This window comes from Sus scrofa, chromosome 5 (genome assembly GCF_054392235.1).
Source record: "Sus scrofa isolate SSC_HxYL_T2T_F1_AM1 chromosome 5, Sscrofa_HxYL_maternal_Yorkshire_Landrace_v2.0, whole genome shotgun sequence".
Classification (NCBI taxonomy): Eukaryota; Metazoa; Chordata; class Mammalia; order Artiodactyla; family Suidae; genus Sus; species Sus scrofa.
In genome coordinates, this window is record NC_139387.1 from 21,025,358 (window position 1) to 21,042,783 (window position 17,426).

The 17,426-nt window shown below is 41.8% G+C and overlaps 1 protein-coding gene across 2 annotated transcripts in view; it reads left to right on the top strand.

Annotated features, from left to right (window-relative positions):
• The window catches only part of SP1 (Sp1 transcription factor), a 45,911-nt gene extending 28,739 nt beyond the window's left edge, over window positions 1-17,172 (top strand). For both annotated transcript variants that reach the window (XM_005652567.4, XM_005652569.4), the window contains exons 4-6: window positions 7,313-7,481; window positions 11,093-11,292; window positions 11,704-17,172. In XM_005652567.4, coding sequence (XP_005652624.1) covers window positions 7,313-7,481; window positions 11,093-11,292; window positions 11,704-12,017 — 683 coding nt within the window. In that variant the 3' untranslated portion in view covers window positions 12,018-17,172. The remainder of the gene's footprint in view (window positions 1-7,312; window positions 7,482-11,092; window positions 11,293-11,703) is intronic.
• Window positions 17,173-17,426: the final 254 nt, after the last annotated feature.

Below are 17,426 nucleotides of genomic sequence, written 5' to 3' on the forward strand. Positions count from 1 at the left end.
CAACAATAACAACAACAAACTGTCAAGGCTGAGACACTATCACAGATGGGAGGGGCCTAAATGCAACTTGGCATCATGGATGAGGTCCTGGAAGAGAGTAAGGACGTTAGTGAAAAACTGATGAAACTCAAAAGTCTGTAGGTTTTTTTTTGTCGTTTTGTTTTTTTTTTTTCTTTTTCTTTTTAGGGCCACGGCCACCGCATATGGAAGTTCCCAGGCTAGGGGTTGAATCAGAGCTACAGCTGCCAGCCTACACCACAGCTGCAGCAACATGGGATAAGAGCTGCATCTGTGACCTACACCACAGCTCGTGGCAATACTGGGTGAGGCCAGGAATCAAAGCCGCATCCTCATGGATCCTAGTTGGGTTCGTTAACCGCTGAGCCATGAAGGGAACTCCCAAAAGTCTGTAGTTTAATTACCACTACTGTACCAATGTTAATTTATTGGTTTTGACTAATGTACCTTAGTTGTATAAGAAGTTGACGTTAAGGAAAGCTGGATGAAGAATATATAAGAGTTTTTGGAGTTCCTGTCATGACTCATTGATTAATGAACCTGACTAGTATCCATGAGCACACAGGTTCCATCCCTGGTCTCACTTAGTGGGTGATGGATCCAGCATTGCCGTGAGCTGTGGTGTAGGTTGCAGATGTGGCTCGGATCTGGTGTTGCTGTGGCTGTGGTGTAGGCTGGCAGCTGGCTACAGCTCCAATTTGACCCCTAGTCTGAGAACCTCCATATGCCACAGGTGCAGCTCTAAAAAGACAAAAAAAAAAAAAAAAAAAAAAAAGAATATAAAAGGACTTTCTATCTTTACGTTTCTATAAATCGAAAAGTGTTCTAGAACAAAAAATTACAATAACTAGAGAAATTAGGACAGCAAAACCAAAAATTCTACAATGAACTATAAAATGGTGGGAACAAAGTGTAAGATCTGTATTTATTGGCAGTTGTGAAGGGAAGGAAGCAGAGGGAAGGCAGGCCTTGCAAGACTTCTGATGGACCCGAATACAGGTGAATCTAAATCACCAACAGGTATTCACTGGAGAAACATCTAGAACAGTAACCAAAACTGGGAAGGGGTTCTACTCTTAGCTGATAAGTATGAGGAAATGGAGATAAAGCCGATAGTCAATGTAGGGATGAATTTGTGGGCCATGTATCCACTTGTCAGTTTTTGTGCCGTTAAAGGTACAGTTCTTCTATTCCTTTTTTTCTAATTTACTACCTCTAATTCACTTTGTACTGGGAAACCAGATTAATGATATTATTATTATTTAAAAATATGAAGTGTTATGAACCATCAGTTTCTGTTACTAGAGACTTTTGCTTTTTAGGGCTGTACCCTCGGCACATGGAGGTTCCTAGGCTAGGGGTCTAATTGGAGCTGTAGCCACTGGCCTACACTACAGCCACAGCAGTGTGGGATCCAGCTGCCTCTGTGACCTACACCACTGCCTCTGTGACCTACACCACAGCTCACAGTAGTGCCAGATCCTTAACCTACTGAGCAAGGCCAGGGATCAAACCCACATCCTCATGGTTCCTAGTCTGATTCATTTCTAATGCACAACAACAGGTACTCCAAGATTTTTATTTCTTGATTTAAGGCCATATTCTGGATAGCCTGTTCCTCATGTATTCTGTTTCAATATAGCTGAAAACACACAAGTACTTTGTGGCTTTAATTTTTAATTTGTTTAATTTTTTCTTTTTCTTTTCTTTTTTTTTTTTTTTTTTTTTTTTTTTTGTCTTTTTTAGGGCCATACCCGTGGCATATGGAGGTTCCCAGGCTAGGGGTCTAATCAGAGCTACAGCTGCTGGCCTACAACAGAGCCACAGCAACGCCAGATCCAAGCCGCATCTGCGCTCATGGCATCGCCAGATCCTCAACCCACTGAGCGAGGCCAGGGATCGAACCCGCAACCCCTGGTCCCTAGTTGGATTCATTAACCACTGAGCCATGACGGGAACTCCCTTGGTGGCTTTAGATACACTTCTTTGAATTATATCTGTTTTATAAAATGAAACATATTCAGAAAACCCAGTGTGTGCTTAATATAGGTATAGTTTAAAATTCAGTCTTACTGTATCAATATTTAATGAATTAAAGAACAAAATGTTCCCAAAATCACTTCAGAGTAGAGAAGTGTATGGTAACCACCTTTTTGAAAGTTACTGAAAAAGTTATTTCATCTTATTTTAGTATTACCCAAGTTTTTCTCGGAGAATAATAGGATGTTTGAGTTACCATGTGGTGGTCTTGAAAGTTCATGACTTCAGCACACTTCTTCACTTTGAGGAAACTAAAAAAGTGTGTAACTGCCATAGCTATTTCAGAAACTGATGCTAGAGGCAACCACTGGGTTCAGCAAGACTGTTATTAAACTGTGCCTTTGGTTTGCTAGTTATTTTAATCATGGAAAGGAAAATCTTTAATTTATTTCATTGCTTAACCAGTCCTACATTTTAAGATGAAGTTGTTCTTTTTCTAAAACTGTTATTAAGAGACCGGAAAGAGATTCTGGTCTGAAGTTCATGCTTTGTTGACATTTTCTCTCTCCTTTTTGTTAAATAAAATTCAATATTGTTCATTTTCTCTAACCCAATTCTCAGTTTTCATATTATTAAAAAAATTGAAATCATCTTGGGGGTGCCATCTTGGGGGTCTATGGCAGTTACACACTTTTTTTTTTTGGTCTTTTGTCTTTTTAGGGCTGCACCCATGGCATATGGAGGTTCCCAGGCTAGGGGTCAAATCGGAACTGTTGCTGCCGGCCTACACCAGAGCCACAGCAACACCAGATCCGAGCTGTGTCTGCGACCTACACCACAACTCACAGCAATGCCAGATCCTTAACTCACTGAGCAAGGCCAGGGATCAAACCTGCAACCTCATGGTTCCTAATCAGATTCGTTTCCGCTGTGCCAAGACGGGAACTCCCTGAAGATAGAAATTTTGACCATAAGAATTTGAAATACGGTTAGAAATTTAATTTTAGTAGTCCTGATGTCTTATATTTCTTTGTCGTCCTATTTACTGAATTATATCTATCCTGAATGTTACTCTGAATGTTTCCATAAAAATGGAGGTGGGTTTGTCTCAATCCAGTTGGGATAAGTGAGAACTTCAGGAATTAATAAATTGCTTCTCAAATTTTAATAGATTAGCTTGGAAAATAAATCAAAGAAAATTACTTGCTTATATACACCACAGTTTTGTCTTGTTTCTAAAAACCTGTTAACATAGCTGAATCTACGTTTTCATAAATTTCTGAAGGTAGTTTTTGTTATGTAACCACTGGCAATACTAACTAGCATCCTGTCTTGTCTGCTAAGCTATTTGGGCTTCTTTTAGATGATAAATTCTCCATCCCCACTAGGGGGAGTTTCCACTCAGAGTTTTTTGGTTTTTGGTTTTTGTGTTTGTTTGATCGTTTGTTTTGGTTTTTTTTTTTTTTTTAGGGCCGCACTCTTGGCATATGTTGGAGGTTCCCAGACTGGGGGTCCAGTCCAAGCCGTGTCTGTGACCTACACCATAGCTCACAGTAACACCTGGATCCTTAACCTACCGAGCAAAGCCAGGGATCAAACCTGCATCCTCATGGATACTAGTCAGATTTGTTAACCACTGAACCATGACGGGAACTCCTCAGTTACAGGGGTTTTTCTGTTTGTTTGTTTTTTTTTTTGTTTGTTTGTTTGTTTTTTTGTGGCATCCATGGCATGTGGAAGTTTCCAGGCCAGAGATTGAACCTGTGCCACGGCAGTGACCCAAGCCATTGCAGTGACAATACCAGGTCCTTAACCCACTATACCACAGGAGAACTCTCAATACATAATTTTAAAGGTGGAATGATTAAACAAAATATTGGTGTATATCTTATTCCATGATTTCTCGCTTTGGTTTTCCCACAAAGTATTTTCCTAATGGTAGCAGCTGCGATGGGGTAAATGTTTGCTATGTGACAGATACTATGCTAAGCACCTTACATATATTATTTCATTTGTTTTTCACAATAACTTTTTTTTTGTTTGTTTTGTTTTGTTTGTATTTTTGCCTTTTCTAGGGCTGCTCCTGTGGCATATGGAGGTTCCCAGGCTAGGGGTCTAATTGGAGCTGTAGCTGCCGGCCTACGCCACAGCTCACGGCAACACTGGATCCTTAACCCACTAAGCGAGGCCAGGGATCGAACCCGAAACCTCATGGTTCCTAGTCAGATTCGTTAACCACTGAGCCACGAACGGGAACTCCTGTTTTTCACAATAACTTTGAGATTTGATAATATTTCATCCTAATTTTACTGACAGAGAAATTGATACCTAGAGAAGTTACTTGATCAGTACCAGAAAGCTAATCAGATTGTACTACAGGGACTCATATCTAGGTCTGTCTTAATCTAAAACATGTTCTTAAGCTGTACTCCAGTACTTCCCAGTTTTAGTTCTGCCAGTATCATGAAAATCTCAAAATATTCAAAGTAAATTTATTTTAATCCCATAGGCTGATGCTTAGAAGTGGTAGAGTAGGGAAAAACACAAGAGCTGCTTGTTAGATATAGCAACTCAAAATTATGTTGGAAGCACAAGGAGAGCTGCTTATTAGGTAGTATAACTCAAAATTATGTCAGTGAGTTGAAAAGAGTTGAGATAAAGTACAAGAGCCTAGGTTTCTAGGTGTTTAAGTCTGACCTACCCCATTTATTTTGTTTCCTTCTTTATAAAATAGATAAAACAGAGCAGGCCAATTCAACACTTTGCGTTTACTGGATTTTTTTTTTTTTTTTTTTTTTTTTTTTTTTTTTTTGGCTTTTCAGGGCCAAATACGAGGCATATAGAGGTTTCCAAGCCAGGGGTCTAATCAGAGCTATTAGAACTGCAGGCCACAGCCACAGCCACAGCAATGCCAGATCCAAGCCACGTCTGCGACCTACACCACAGCCCACGGCAATGTCGTATCCTTAACCCACTGAGCGAGGCCAGGGATTGAACCCAAAGCCTCATGCATGGTTCCTAGTCAGATTCATTTCCACTGAGCCACCAGGGAACTGCTGGAATCTTAAATATGAGTAGAGTCATTGCACCTTGCAAATACTGTTGATAGATTTGAAAGCTTGAGGAGAATGTTGTCATTCTTAGAAAACATGGCTTTTATCTTTTTGTCTAGAATACTGTTGATAGATTTGAAAGCTGTTGTAAATACTGTTGATAGATTTGAAAGCTTGAGGAAAATGTTATCTATTCCTTGAAAACATGGCTTTTATCTTTTTATCTAGAATGCTATTTGAAAATATCAAGTGTGACCCATTAGTAATTCATAAAGTCAGTATACTGGGTCATGACCAGCATTAAGGGAAAAAAATGTAGAGTCTAGGAGTTCCCTGATGGCCTAGCAGTTAAGGATGTGACGTTGTCACTGGAGTCTAGAAAATTTCAATATATGCTGCTTAGTGTAAGGGTATGCATTTTTTTTAATGAAACCTTTGTTTCAGTTTTATGTGTATGTACTAGATTACAATGTCAAATGTATTTTACTGTGGGTTACAAGTTTATGAAGTTTGAAAAACACTGCCCTGGAGTTCTCTTTGTGGCTCAGCAGAAACGAATCTGACTAGGTACCATGAGGTTGGGGGTTTGATCCTTGGCCTCGCTCAGTGGGATAATGATCCCGCGTTGCTGTGAGCTGTGGTGTAGGTCACAGACTCGCCTTGGAACCTGCATTGCTGTGGCCTGGTGTAGGCTGGCAGCTCCAGCTCTGATTCGACCCCTAGCCTGGGAACCTCCATATGCTGAGGGTGCAGCCCTAAAAAGCAAAAAAAAAAAAAAAAAATTAACCTTGGGAGTTCCCATTGTGGCTCATTGGAAACGAATCTGACTGGTATCCATGAGCACACAGGTTCAATCCCTGGCCTCACTCAGTGGGTTAAGGATCTGGTACTGTCCTGAGCTGTGGTGTAGGTTGCAGACTCAGCTCGGATCTGGCGTTACTGTGGCTGTGGTGTAGGCCAGAGGCTACAACTCCAGTATGACCCCTAGACTGAGAGTCTCCATATGCCATGGGTGTGGCCCTAAAAAGACAAAAAAAGAATTAACTTTGACCTCAGATCTTTCCTTTTTCTCCTGTGTCTAAATTTATATTACACACGTACTATTTCCTGCTGAATAGTCTGCACGATTTTGTGCTCATTTCCAAAATTTTCCCCTTAAAGTCTTTTTCTTATTTTTTTTTTGGCCCTGCCCATGACATGTGGAACTTCCTGGCCAGGGATTGAACCCAAGCCATAGCATTAACAATGCCTAATCTTTAACCACTAGGCCACTAGGGAACTCCCTGAATAAGAGAATAGTGCATAACTTTATCTTATTCTCTTAATGTATGTATAGTAGTCCATTGCATAAGTTTATCATAATTTACTTAACTAGTTCCTCAATGGTGTACATTTTTTATTTTTTCCAGTTTTTTCTTGTAAAACTGTCATCATTTTCACATATCTTTGTGTGACCTAGGAAATCTATCCATAAGACATTGCTAATTCAAAGTGAAATTACTTTGAAAATATGCATTTAAATTTGTGATGTTATTGCCAAATAGGCCTTTAAAAAGGTACTAATTGGAGTTCCCATCATGGCTCAGCAATAACGAACCCAACTGGTATCTGTGAGACATGGGTTCGATCCCTGGCCTTGCTCAGTAGGTTAAGCATCTGGCATTACTGTAAGCTACAGTGTAGATTGCAGGTGTGTTTTGGATCTAGTGTGGCTGTGGTTGTGGCATAGGTGGCAGCTGCAGCTCCAATTTGACCCGTACCCCGGGAACTTCCACATGCTGCAGATGCAGCCCTAAAAAAAGGGAAATTAATTAATTAATTAATTAACAATAATTTTTAAAAATGGAGTGAGGGAGTTTCTGCTGTGTGCTGCAGTAGGTTGAGAATCCAACAGCAGCAGCTCAGGCTGCTGTGGAAGCCCAGGTTCAATCCCCAACCTCGCACAGTGGGTTAAACGATCCTGTGGCGTAGGTCACAGCTGTAGCTCATATTTGATCCCTGACCCAGGAACTTCCATATGCCACAGGTATAGCCATGAAAAAAAGAAAACTTGAGTGAGAATGAACATGTTTTCCGTATACTTATTGGCTCTTTGTCTCTTCAGTGCCAGTTCTTTAAATTTCAATTATGAGCAATATCAGTGGATGTGACTTCAAAGCTTTGAAGAAATAATGCTGTAAAAGTGAAGTGTCGCTGAGATACCTGCAGCTGTGATGACCTCCCCTACTTCCCACCTTGACCCTTTACTCTGTTAATTTCAGGTGATCATGGAGCTCAACTTGGCCTCCATGGGGCTGGTGGTGATGGAATACATGATGACCCAGCAGGTGGAGAGGAAGGAGAGAACAGCCCAGATCCCCAACCTCAAGCTGGTCGGAGGACCCGACGGGAAGCATGTACCTGCCCCTACTGTAAAGATAGTGAAGGAAGGTAGGTTGACCCAGCCAATCTCTTAATAGTATGAAGAAGAAAAATTAATAGATTTGGAAGGAAAAATAGGCTTTTTTTTTTTTTTTTTTTTGGTCTTTTTTTGCTATTTCTTGGGCCGCTCCCGCGGCATATGGAGGTTCCCAGGCTAGGGGTCGAATCAGAGCTGCAGCCACCGGCCTACGCCAGAGCCACAGCAACGAGGGATCCGAGCCACGTCTGCAACCTACACCACAGCTCACGGCAACGCTGGATCGTTAACCCACTGAGCAAGGGCAGGGATCGAACCCGCAACCTCATAGTTCCTAGTTGGATTCGTTAACCACTGCGCGACGACAGGAACTCCTTCTTTTTTTTTTTTTTTTTTTTTTTTTTAAGACTTGGCAGTGTTGCAGAGGAATCAGAGATGGTACAGTACATTTGATTAGATAATATATTGTGTTTTGGTTCCAGCTTTGATTCTTTTCATCAACTCTAAGACTCTGAGCCTTCCTAGGTGCCTGCTTGGTCCTAGAGATATAGAAGTCAGGTGATTGTTACCATATGTTTGTTTTGAGATAGTTTTAACAAAGCAGCTTGTAGAACAACCTTGTAAAGAAAAAGAAACATACCTACTGTAATGATTTTTTACAGTGGCCTTGTGAAAATCATGTTTTCCAATTCTTGTTTTCTCTCAAAATAGATAAAAATCCTTATTCCAGGTGAAAATTCTTCCATCAGGAAATCTAATGTTCTACAGAGTAGAGTTTTGACAAATATCTCATTAGGGTACCAGCTATTCAGTATTATCAATGGAGAGTTCCAAGTGACATTCTTTTCCTTCAGGTCACTGATTTTGAGAGTTAAAAGTCACATAGTTATTTAAATGCCTTTGAAAAAAATCTGTTAAAATTTTATCCCATTAAGGAGTTCTCATCATGGCGCAGTGGAAACGAATCCGACTAGGAACCATGAGGTTGCAGATTCGATCCCTGGCCTTGCTCAGAGGGTTAAGGATCCGGTGTTGCTATGAGCTGTGGTGTAGGTCACAGATGCAGCTCAGATCTGGTGTTGCTGTGGCTGTGGCGTAGGCCGGCAGCTACAGTTCCAAATAGACCCCTAGCCTGGGAACCTCTATACACCGCCGGATCGGCCCTCAAAAAACAAAAAAAAGAAACTTAAATCTGCTTATTTAAAAAAAAAAAATTTTGTCCCCTTAAAAATCCCCAAAACGGAGTTCCCTTTGTGGCTCAGTGGTTAACGAATCCAATTAGGAACCATAAGGTTTCAGGTTCGATCCCTGGCCTCGCTCAGTGGGTTAAGGATCCGGTGTTGCTGTGAGCTGTGATGTAGGCCAGCAGCTACAGCTCCAATTAGACCCCTGCCCTGGAAACCTCCATATGCCCAGGGTGCAGCCCTAGAAAAGACACAACCACACACAAAATCACAAAAATAAGAAATGTACCAAAACAAAAAACATAATTTGAATTATTTGTAGTTACCCTACATTACAGGAAAAACCTGTATCAAAAGCAGGAAGTACAATGGAGTTTCACTCTAACAAAGCCTAGAGTGGATTTAAATGTTTTAGAAATTAGAAGGAAGCTTTCTGATTTGCACCTAAGTGTGATGTCATTTCCGTTATGGTCCCCCCCCACCCCCACTAATATGTGCTATTAGAACCCTAGAAAAGTCCCTCTTGGAAATCTCCATTGCCCACTAATGGATCACACATGGTACAAATTGATTTGGAAAAACATTTTGCAATTTAAGTTTCTCAAAATTTGCTCCATATAAGGAATATTTTTTTGTATGCCTTGAATTAGTTAGAGTCCTTATTTCTTCTGTCTATCCATTCCATCTTCCTCTTCCACTGAAGTCTCTGATATTTCACCATCTTCTGAAATCTATGGATTTTTTTTTTTTTTTTCTTTTTAGGGCCGCACATGGAAGTTCCCAGGCTAGGGGTTGAATTGGAGCTTCAACTGCCGGCTTACACCACAGCCACAGAAAAATGCAAGAAAACGCCTTACATTTTACAAATTACTGCGAGAATGATTATCTCTTCAAACATTAGAATTGACTAAAGATTTGCCCTTTTTATTGGCTTCACCGGCAGCATCTGGAAGTTTCCAGGGCCAGGGTTTGAATCTGATCTGCAGCTGCAGCTTATGCCAGGGTTGCAGCAACACTGGGTCCTTAACCCACTGTATTACCATAGTAGTAGGAACAACTCTAAGAAGATTTTTTTTTTTTTTTTGCTTTTTAGGGCCGCACTGGAGGCATATGGAGGTTCCCAGGCTAGGGGTCAAATCAGAGCTTCAGCTGCTGGCCTACACCATAGCCACAGCAACTCGGAATCTGAGCTTCATCTGTGACCTACAGCGCAGCTCACAGCAGTGCCAGATCCTCAACCCAACTGAGGAAGGCCAGGGATCGAACCCACAACTTCATGGTTCCTAGTTGTATGCATTTCGGTTGCACCACAACAGGAACTCCATCTAAGAAGACTTTTTTAAAAATAAGTTCAGGGGGAGTTCCCGTCGTGGCGCAGTGGTTAACGAATCCGACTAGGAACCATGAGGTTGCGGGTTTGATCCCTGGCCTTGCTCAGTGGGTTAACGATCCAGCGTTGCCGTGAGCTGTGGTGTAGGTTGCAGACGCGGCTCGGATCCCATGTTGCTGTGGCTCTGGCGTAGGCCGGTGGCTACAGCTCCGATTCAACCCCTAGCCTGGGAACCTCCATATGCCGTGGGAGCGGCCCAAGAAATAGCAACAACGACAACAACAAAAGACAAAAGACAAAAAAAAAAATAAATAAATAAAATAAAAAATAAAAATAAGTTCAGGGAATTCCTGTCGTGGCTCTGTGGTTAACAAATCCGACTAGGAACCATGAGGTTGCAGGTTTGATCCCTGGCCTTGCTCAATGGGTTAAGGATCCGGCGTTGCCATGAGCTGTGGTGTATGTTGCAGACTCAGCACAGATCACGTGTTGCTGTGGGTCTGGCATAGGCTGGTGGCTCCAGCTCTGATTAGACCCCTAGCCTGGGAACTTCCTATGCCATGGGAGCAGCCCAAGAAATGGCAAAAAAGAAAAATTAAAAAAAATTTAAAAAGTAAAAATAAGTTCAGGAGTTCTCTGGTGGTGCAGCGGGTTGGGGATCCAGTATTGCCACTGCTGTGGCGTGGGTTTGATCCCTGATCCAAGAACTTCCACATGCTATGGGTGTGACCAAAAATTTTAGAGTTCCTGTCGTGGCACAGTGGTTAACGAATCCGACTAAGAACCATGAGGTTGCGGGTTCGATCCCTGGCCTTGCTCAGCGGGTTAAGGATCCGGTGTTGCCGTTAGCTGTGGTGTAGGTCGCAGACGCCGCTCAGATCCCGTGTTGCTATGGCTCTGGCGTAGGCTGGTGGCTACAGCTCCAATTCGACCCCTAGCCTGGGAACCTCCATATGCCGCGGGAGCGGCCCAAGAAATGGCAAAAAGACCAAAAAAAAAAAAAAAAAAAAATTAAAAACAAAAAAAAGATTTGCGTTAGTTTTGAGTAGACCTAGTAATTACTGTGGATACTTTGTGATTATTTTTTGTCTCTAGAATGAATGATGAGTAATTATGTTCTCACTTTCAGGGGCTCCGGGGATCCTGGCAAAAAGAAACAGCACATTTGCCACATGCAAGGTTGTGGCAAAGTATATGGCAAGACCTCACACCTACGGGCACACTTGCGCTGGCATACAGGCGAGAGACCATTCATGTGTACCTGGTCATACTGTGGGAAACGCTTCACACGTTCGGATGAGTTACAGAGGCATAAACGCACACACACAGGTGAGCAGGAATTTGGGAAAGGGAAAAGTAGTAATAGACAAGAGAAAAACACCAAATTTACCTATGAAATAACTAAAATTTCTGAGCAACTCATGTTTGAAACTGAATGTATGGATCACATAGGGTGTTGGAGTTAATTTGGAAAACCTTTAAGAAGGAAAGAGCTAGTTTTTGACTGGGGGTTTTAAAAGTACTGCCTTACTTTTCTGCATTATTCCTTCCTTTCTGAGTACTCCCCAACCATTACCTATTTGTTGTCCCCCCCGCCAAAGGCAGAAGATATTCACCAGATTTTCTTGTTTTCAATCACCAAGATTAGCCTTATTCTACATTGTATAGTTTGAAAGTAGTGAATAGAAGGTACCCCTACTTCCTGAGATGTCAGTTTCTTCATTCTCTTCTTTTACCTAGGTGAGAAGAAATTTGCCTGCCCTGAGTGTCCCAAGCGCTTCATGAGAAGTGACCACCTGTCAAAGCATATCAAGACCCACCAGAATAAGAAAGGAGGCCCAGGTGTAGCCCTAAGTGTGGGCACTTTGCCCCTGGACAGTGGGGCAGGTTCGGAAGGCAGCGGCACTGCCACCCCTTCAGCCCTTATTACTACCAACATGGTAGCCATGGAGGCCATCTGTCCAGAGGGTATTGCCCGTCTTGCCAACAGTGGCATCAACGTCATGCAGGTGGCGGATCTGCAGTCCATTAATATCAGTGGCAATGGCTTCTGAGATCAGGCACCCAGGGCTAGAGACATATGGGCCATACCCATCAACCCTGGGATGCAAGGTAGCTTGGGTCCAAGAGACATGTGGGAGAGCGAGCCATGAGGCATTAAAAATGCATGGTGGTGGGAAGAATTGGGGGAGGGCTACAAGAGAAGAGATGGGGTCCTGGCACCCACCTATATCATCAATACCTCCTTGAAGTGGGAAACATTAGTGAAAATTCTGTTGGTGCCACCCTTTGATGAGCATTTGTTTGACCCCAGACAGTTTCTTAACACTTCTTACCCCAGCCTCCCCGTCCTGCATTTCCCTTCTCAGCTCCCCCATGATGGATCCCCCCTTTCCTAAAGCCATCATGCCTTGATAAATATATATGATCATTGAAATACTTTTTAACAAAAAACAGATTCTATATTATATATATATATATATATATAAAAGATATATAGAGATGCATTTGCAGGGGTTGGCTGGGAGGAGGAAGGAGACCATTCTGTGACCAAAATACCTTGGTCATTTTTTTTTTTTTTTTATATTGCCTTATTTCCTTATGGCTGAGCCTTGTTGTGACACATCAAGATTTTCTACAGATGTTGTCTTGGCTTCCCACCAGATTAAGCATTTATATGCTCTGCTTTTAGTTTATATATACATACATAATATTTTTTTCCTTTCTTAATTTTGTCTTTTAATTTGGGATCAGCTTCTTGCACTCCTTTCTTGACTCAACCCTTTCTGTCTCCCCTTCTCTCACCTGATCACTTCATGTTTTGTTTTTGGTAGTAGTCCCTGGATGAGGCACTTCTGTCATTCTTTTAAAGTCCTTAGTCCCAGCAGCAGAATGGAGAATCCTTGAAGCTCAGGCGGATGCTTGAGGTAGCTCTGAAGAGAGTGTTCAAAATACTACTGACGCAGGCACCCTCTTGGCGCTGGAGAGTCAAAGGCACCTCTCTCTTCATTAGCTGCTCTAAGCAACAAGAATCAGAAGTCTTTCTATGGGATTATACAAGAGACCCTTTGAAGGTTATCATCTGGGATCAGTTTGTATAAACTGAGAAAAGATGGTCAAATAATAAGTAGGGGCTTTCAGTAGGAAAATGATGGGCTCAGAAGTGGAAGTAACTCAAGTGGTCCAGGCCAGGAGTTAGTGGAGTATTTGGACCTTTGTACAGCTGTCTTCCAAGGTAGCTCTAAGCTTTGTTATGTGGGCTTCTGAGTTCACATTCTGAAAGGAAATACACTTCCTCTCTTGAACATCCCCAATAGTTTCTTTCCCATTATGTTATTAAGGAGCATCAGCCAATGAACCTGTTCTGGACTTCCATTCTGCAGAACTCCAGAGCATGTACCAGTGGCAAGGCAGTTCTTTGATCTTTTCCCTTAATTCTTCCTTGGGTGGTTCCTAAGGGAAAAGAGTGCACACACGATCATGGGAATGATAGCCCAGAACAAAAAGAAATCTTGTCTTACCACTGGGGTTTATAGGAGAGATCAGGAAAAACCATCCTGCTTTCTTCGTGGCCTGATTTCTGAAGAGACTGATCCAAAAATTATAGCGGCAGGGAACTCTTAGTGCATTTGGCACTGAGATTTAAATGCAACCAGAGTTGTCCTCAAGGCCCAGCCATTAAAACATTGTCTCTCTCGACCTTCTGGTATCTTGTCAGAGAGCTTTTCACTGTGAGGAAGTGTGGAAATGGCTGTGTGTATGTGTGTAATCTGTTAGGTTGGGGGTAGGTTTTCTGTTAGCCAATACTATGAGAGACCTGCAATAAAAAATTACCCTGATCTGATAGAAAGTGAACTGTTTGTGTATGACTGTGTGTGAATGTGTGTTTGTGCCTGTATATATCTACACACAGATAAGAAATTATATTTGAAATTGTTGGAAAATAAATCAAATTCAGATCAAAATGCCTTTCAGGCCCATTACCTAGAAATCTATCTTAAAACCTGGGTATGTTCCTGAGGTCATTTCTTTGCTTATGCTAAATGAGTTACAATTATGAATGGGGGATATTCTACTGCACTTTTAAAAGAAGAAACTATTTTTGTGTTTGAAAGTGAAACTAACATCCAGATCTATAGCAGAGTCCTAGTTCCTTCATAAATCTTTTTATCTTGACTACAAATAGATGATGCTATGATTCTACTATATATTTTATATGAAATCTATCCAAATTAGGGTTTGGGAAAGTTTGTGTTGTTGTTTAACCTAAAATACAGTAACTTAATATTCTAAACAAATGTTCACTCCATTTGGTCCTTTCTCTGCAGACTTAATACTGTTTTTAACACTCAGGAACTATTGCAAGGAACTTTCCCCAGATCAGATTCTCTTAATACTGAAGTAAAAGTCATCCGTGCCCAGCCACTTATCACCGCCTTTATTCCCAATGAAAGGCAGGACTCAGAACCTGTTATTTTATGTCTGTAATCATGTACATAGGCATCTCCTGGAGGAAAGGGGCAGGATAACTCACTGGAGTGTGCAGGATTTTGCTAGAGCATTTCAAGGAATGGACTCTTCCCCAGTATGGAATTGTTAGAATAAACTAGCTCAATGATGCTGAAGCCTACAAACTTTTAGAAGGTTTTTGATGATGTTTTTTTCTGGGATGGAATGCTGGTTTACCCTCACCTCCCTTCATTAGCACAAGCAAATTTATAGCCAGTTCTTTCCACTTGCCCTGTTTCTCTCTCACCTAGGAAGCTCCAGATCCCAGTATCTTGTTTGGCCCTAAAACTGAAGCAGCTTCTGCTTTTGTCTCCCAGCAGCAGTAAACCACTCATTCTTTTCCACGGGACATTAGGAGCCTACATTCCTTGAGTCTGGAGCTTATTGCTGAAAGTCCCTTTCTCTGAACTTTTTGCCAGAAGAAATTAATGTAACTGACAGGAATATTGATTCTAGTTTTTTTCATGAGTTGCTTTTTAAATTTTTTAATGATCAAACCTTGTAGGGTGGGGGCTGCCAGGGAGTGGTAATATTATTCCCTTGTCCCTTCGGGTTGCCCGTTCACATTCATCTGCTTATCATTTGACTGTCTCACTTTTTACCCAGAGCAGTAATAACCCACACCATCTTCCTTCAGGGACCCCTAGTCGGCACCCTGTTTGTGGGTGTTCTCAGCCTGGTTCAGAAGAAATAGAACTCTTGATCCCAGAAAGTATAAACTGAAGTGTGGGGTAAAGATTGTGATTGGGGGAGGGTTAGAGACAAAAGCTGTAAATTACTATGGCTGATTGATTTATTTCTACTATATACATATATATATATTTTTTGCTTTTGTATATCCTATATAGGAAACTAAGCATTGTATTTTTTTAACAAATCTGAGAAAGCACTATGAACTGCAGATGTTTGACTTTCAGAATATATTTTGTATTGTTAATATCTTCACATTGTGTGAATACTGGAAGCTGCAGATCTTTGCTAGGACGCAATAAATTTATATACTTTTTGAGGGGTTCTTCTGGGGGTATTAATCAGGCCCCTGTTATGCTTTGGGGGAGCCCTGGTGCTACTTGCTTCAAGTTTTCATTCAATTGTAAGTACCCTGATGCCTTTTGGACCTTGTGATCAGATCAAAGGAGTCCTGATCCAGGTACCAAGGAAATGAGGATAGTCTAGCTGCCTCAAGTGAGGGGCCCTTTGCATAGCTCTTCTTCCCCCTTTTCAAAGCTGGGTAGCCTCTTGCAGTTGGGAGGAGAAATGTGAAATCTGAGTTTCATCTCCCTTAGAAGAGAGCCAGTAACTTATATGAAAGGATGAAAGGTGGCAGCAGTAGCTTTGGGAAAAGGGAGGAGGATATGGCACTTCTCCAACCCCGGAAAACATTGCTTTTGAAAACTGCTGATAAAATATGGGTAGGTTATTACTTGTGTTTAGGAGCTTGTGCTCTTTCTGGTGCCTCTCTTGGCTCTACTCCTGGGGTACAGACCTCATCTAGGAGGATGAGCAGACCAGCTTTGAGGTTGACCTATTTCTTTTCTTTTGTCTCTCTTCCCTAAATACCAGCCCCCAGGAGGACATTAAGCAGCCTTAAGCTTAAATTCCTACTCCCTCTTCCAGATTTAGCTCACTTGCCTTAGATTGAAGTCTGAGAAAGGGGAAAAAAATGGGAGTCCCTGGCTTCATTTCCCCTCCTAAGTCTTCTCCAGTTTGACTTCCCCAAACCCAAGATTTCCTCCACAATGTTCATTTGAGAGAACTGAGTATTTTGTCCTATTTCATCCTTTCCCCATTATCAAACAACCCTAGCCTTGTCCCTGCTAAGAAGAGGTGTGGTGATCTGACCCTCAGCTCCCCTCAGTGTCTGGAAAACAAGCATATACCATGGGGTTAAGCTGCAGCTGCCCATGGTGGTGAGGCCCTCAATACCTCTCCTGTGGTGTGTGTTTTCCTCTAGCTCACCTTCAGGAATTACACTGTGCCTTCTCCACAAAGGAATGAGATTCTCTACCCGGCCCCCCATTTTCCAAGCAGCTGCTCTTGAACAGTGTACACAAGGGCAAATCTTCATATTTCTGATCATCCCTTCTCTCAATGGCATCCCATCTCTCTCACCTGGAGTCTAGGGCACAAAGACTTGGGGGAAGGATGGGGAAAAGATGCTGAGATTGACCTGAGGAGACTCCTACGCACACCAGTGGCAGCTGCCCCAGGGCCTGCTTCCTCTTCCCGAGTCTGTCATCCTCTGGGAGGAGGAGGCAGTGCTCCAGTCTCTGGTGCCTAAAACAAGTTTATTTCTCTCTTAACACTGGCAATAACCAGTCTCCATACCACTGTTGCCTTTTTAAACCTCTTAATAATCTCATACTGTGTGTGTTGTCGGTTCCAATCCGATTATCACCAGGGCTGTGTGGGGAAATATTTTTAACTATGCTCTCATCTTTCTTGCTCTTCCCCCACCCCCCCAATCTTATGTATGTATGATGCTAATCTCTTGTCCTAGTTTCTTCTTGCTCTTTTGTATCTTCCTTCCTTGTCTCTCCCCCTACCTTTTGTCTTTGGGTGTTTGGGGGCTTTTTTTTTTTTTTTTTTCTTTTTCTTTTTCTTTTTTTTTTTTCTTTGCCTTTTTTGTACAAAGATTAGTTTCAATGTAGTCTGTAGCTCCTTTGTAAACCAATTAAAAAAAAGTTTTTTTAATAAAAAGCCATGTCTCTGGTGTGTTGAGAGGGTTGGGAATGGGGAGAATGTGGTTATATATAACTTTGTGTTATGAACCCAACAAAGGTTTCCGGCTACGCTGTTGTTACATTCATGTTAATCAGCACAAGCTGTCTTACCCTTAACTCCTAGGTAAACAGTTTCAGTGAGCCATGATAACATAGAAATGTGGAGGGGCACAGTTTTTTTTGGGTTTTTTTTTTTTTTTTTTTTGGCTTTTTAGAACCATACCCACAGCA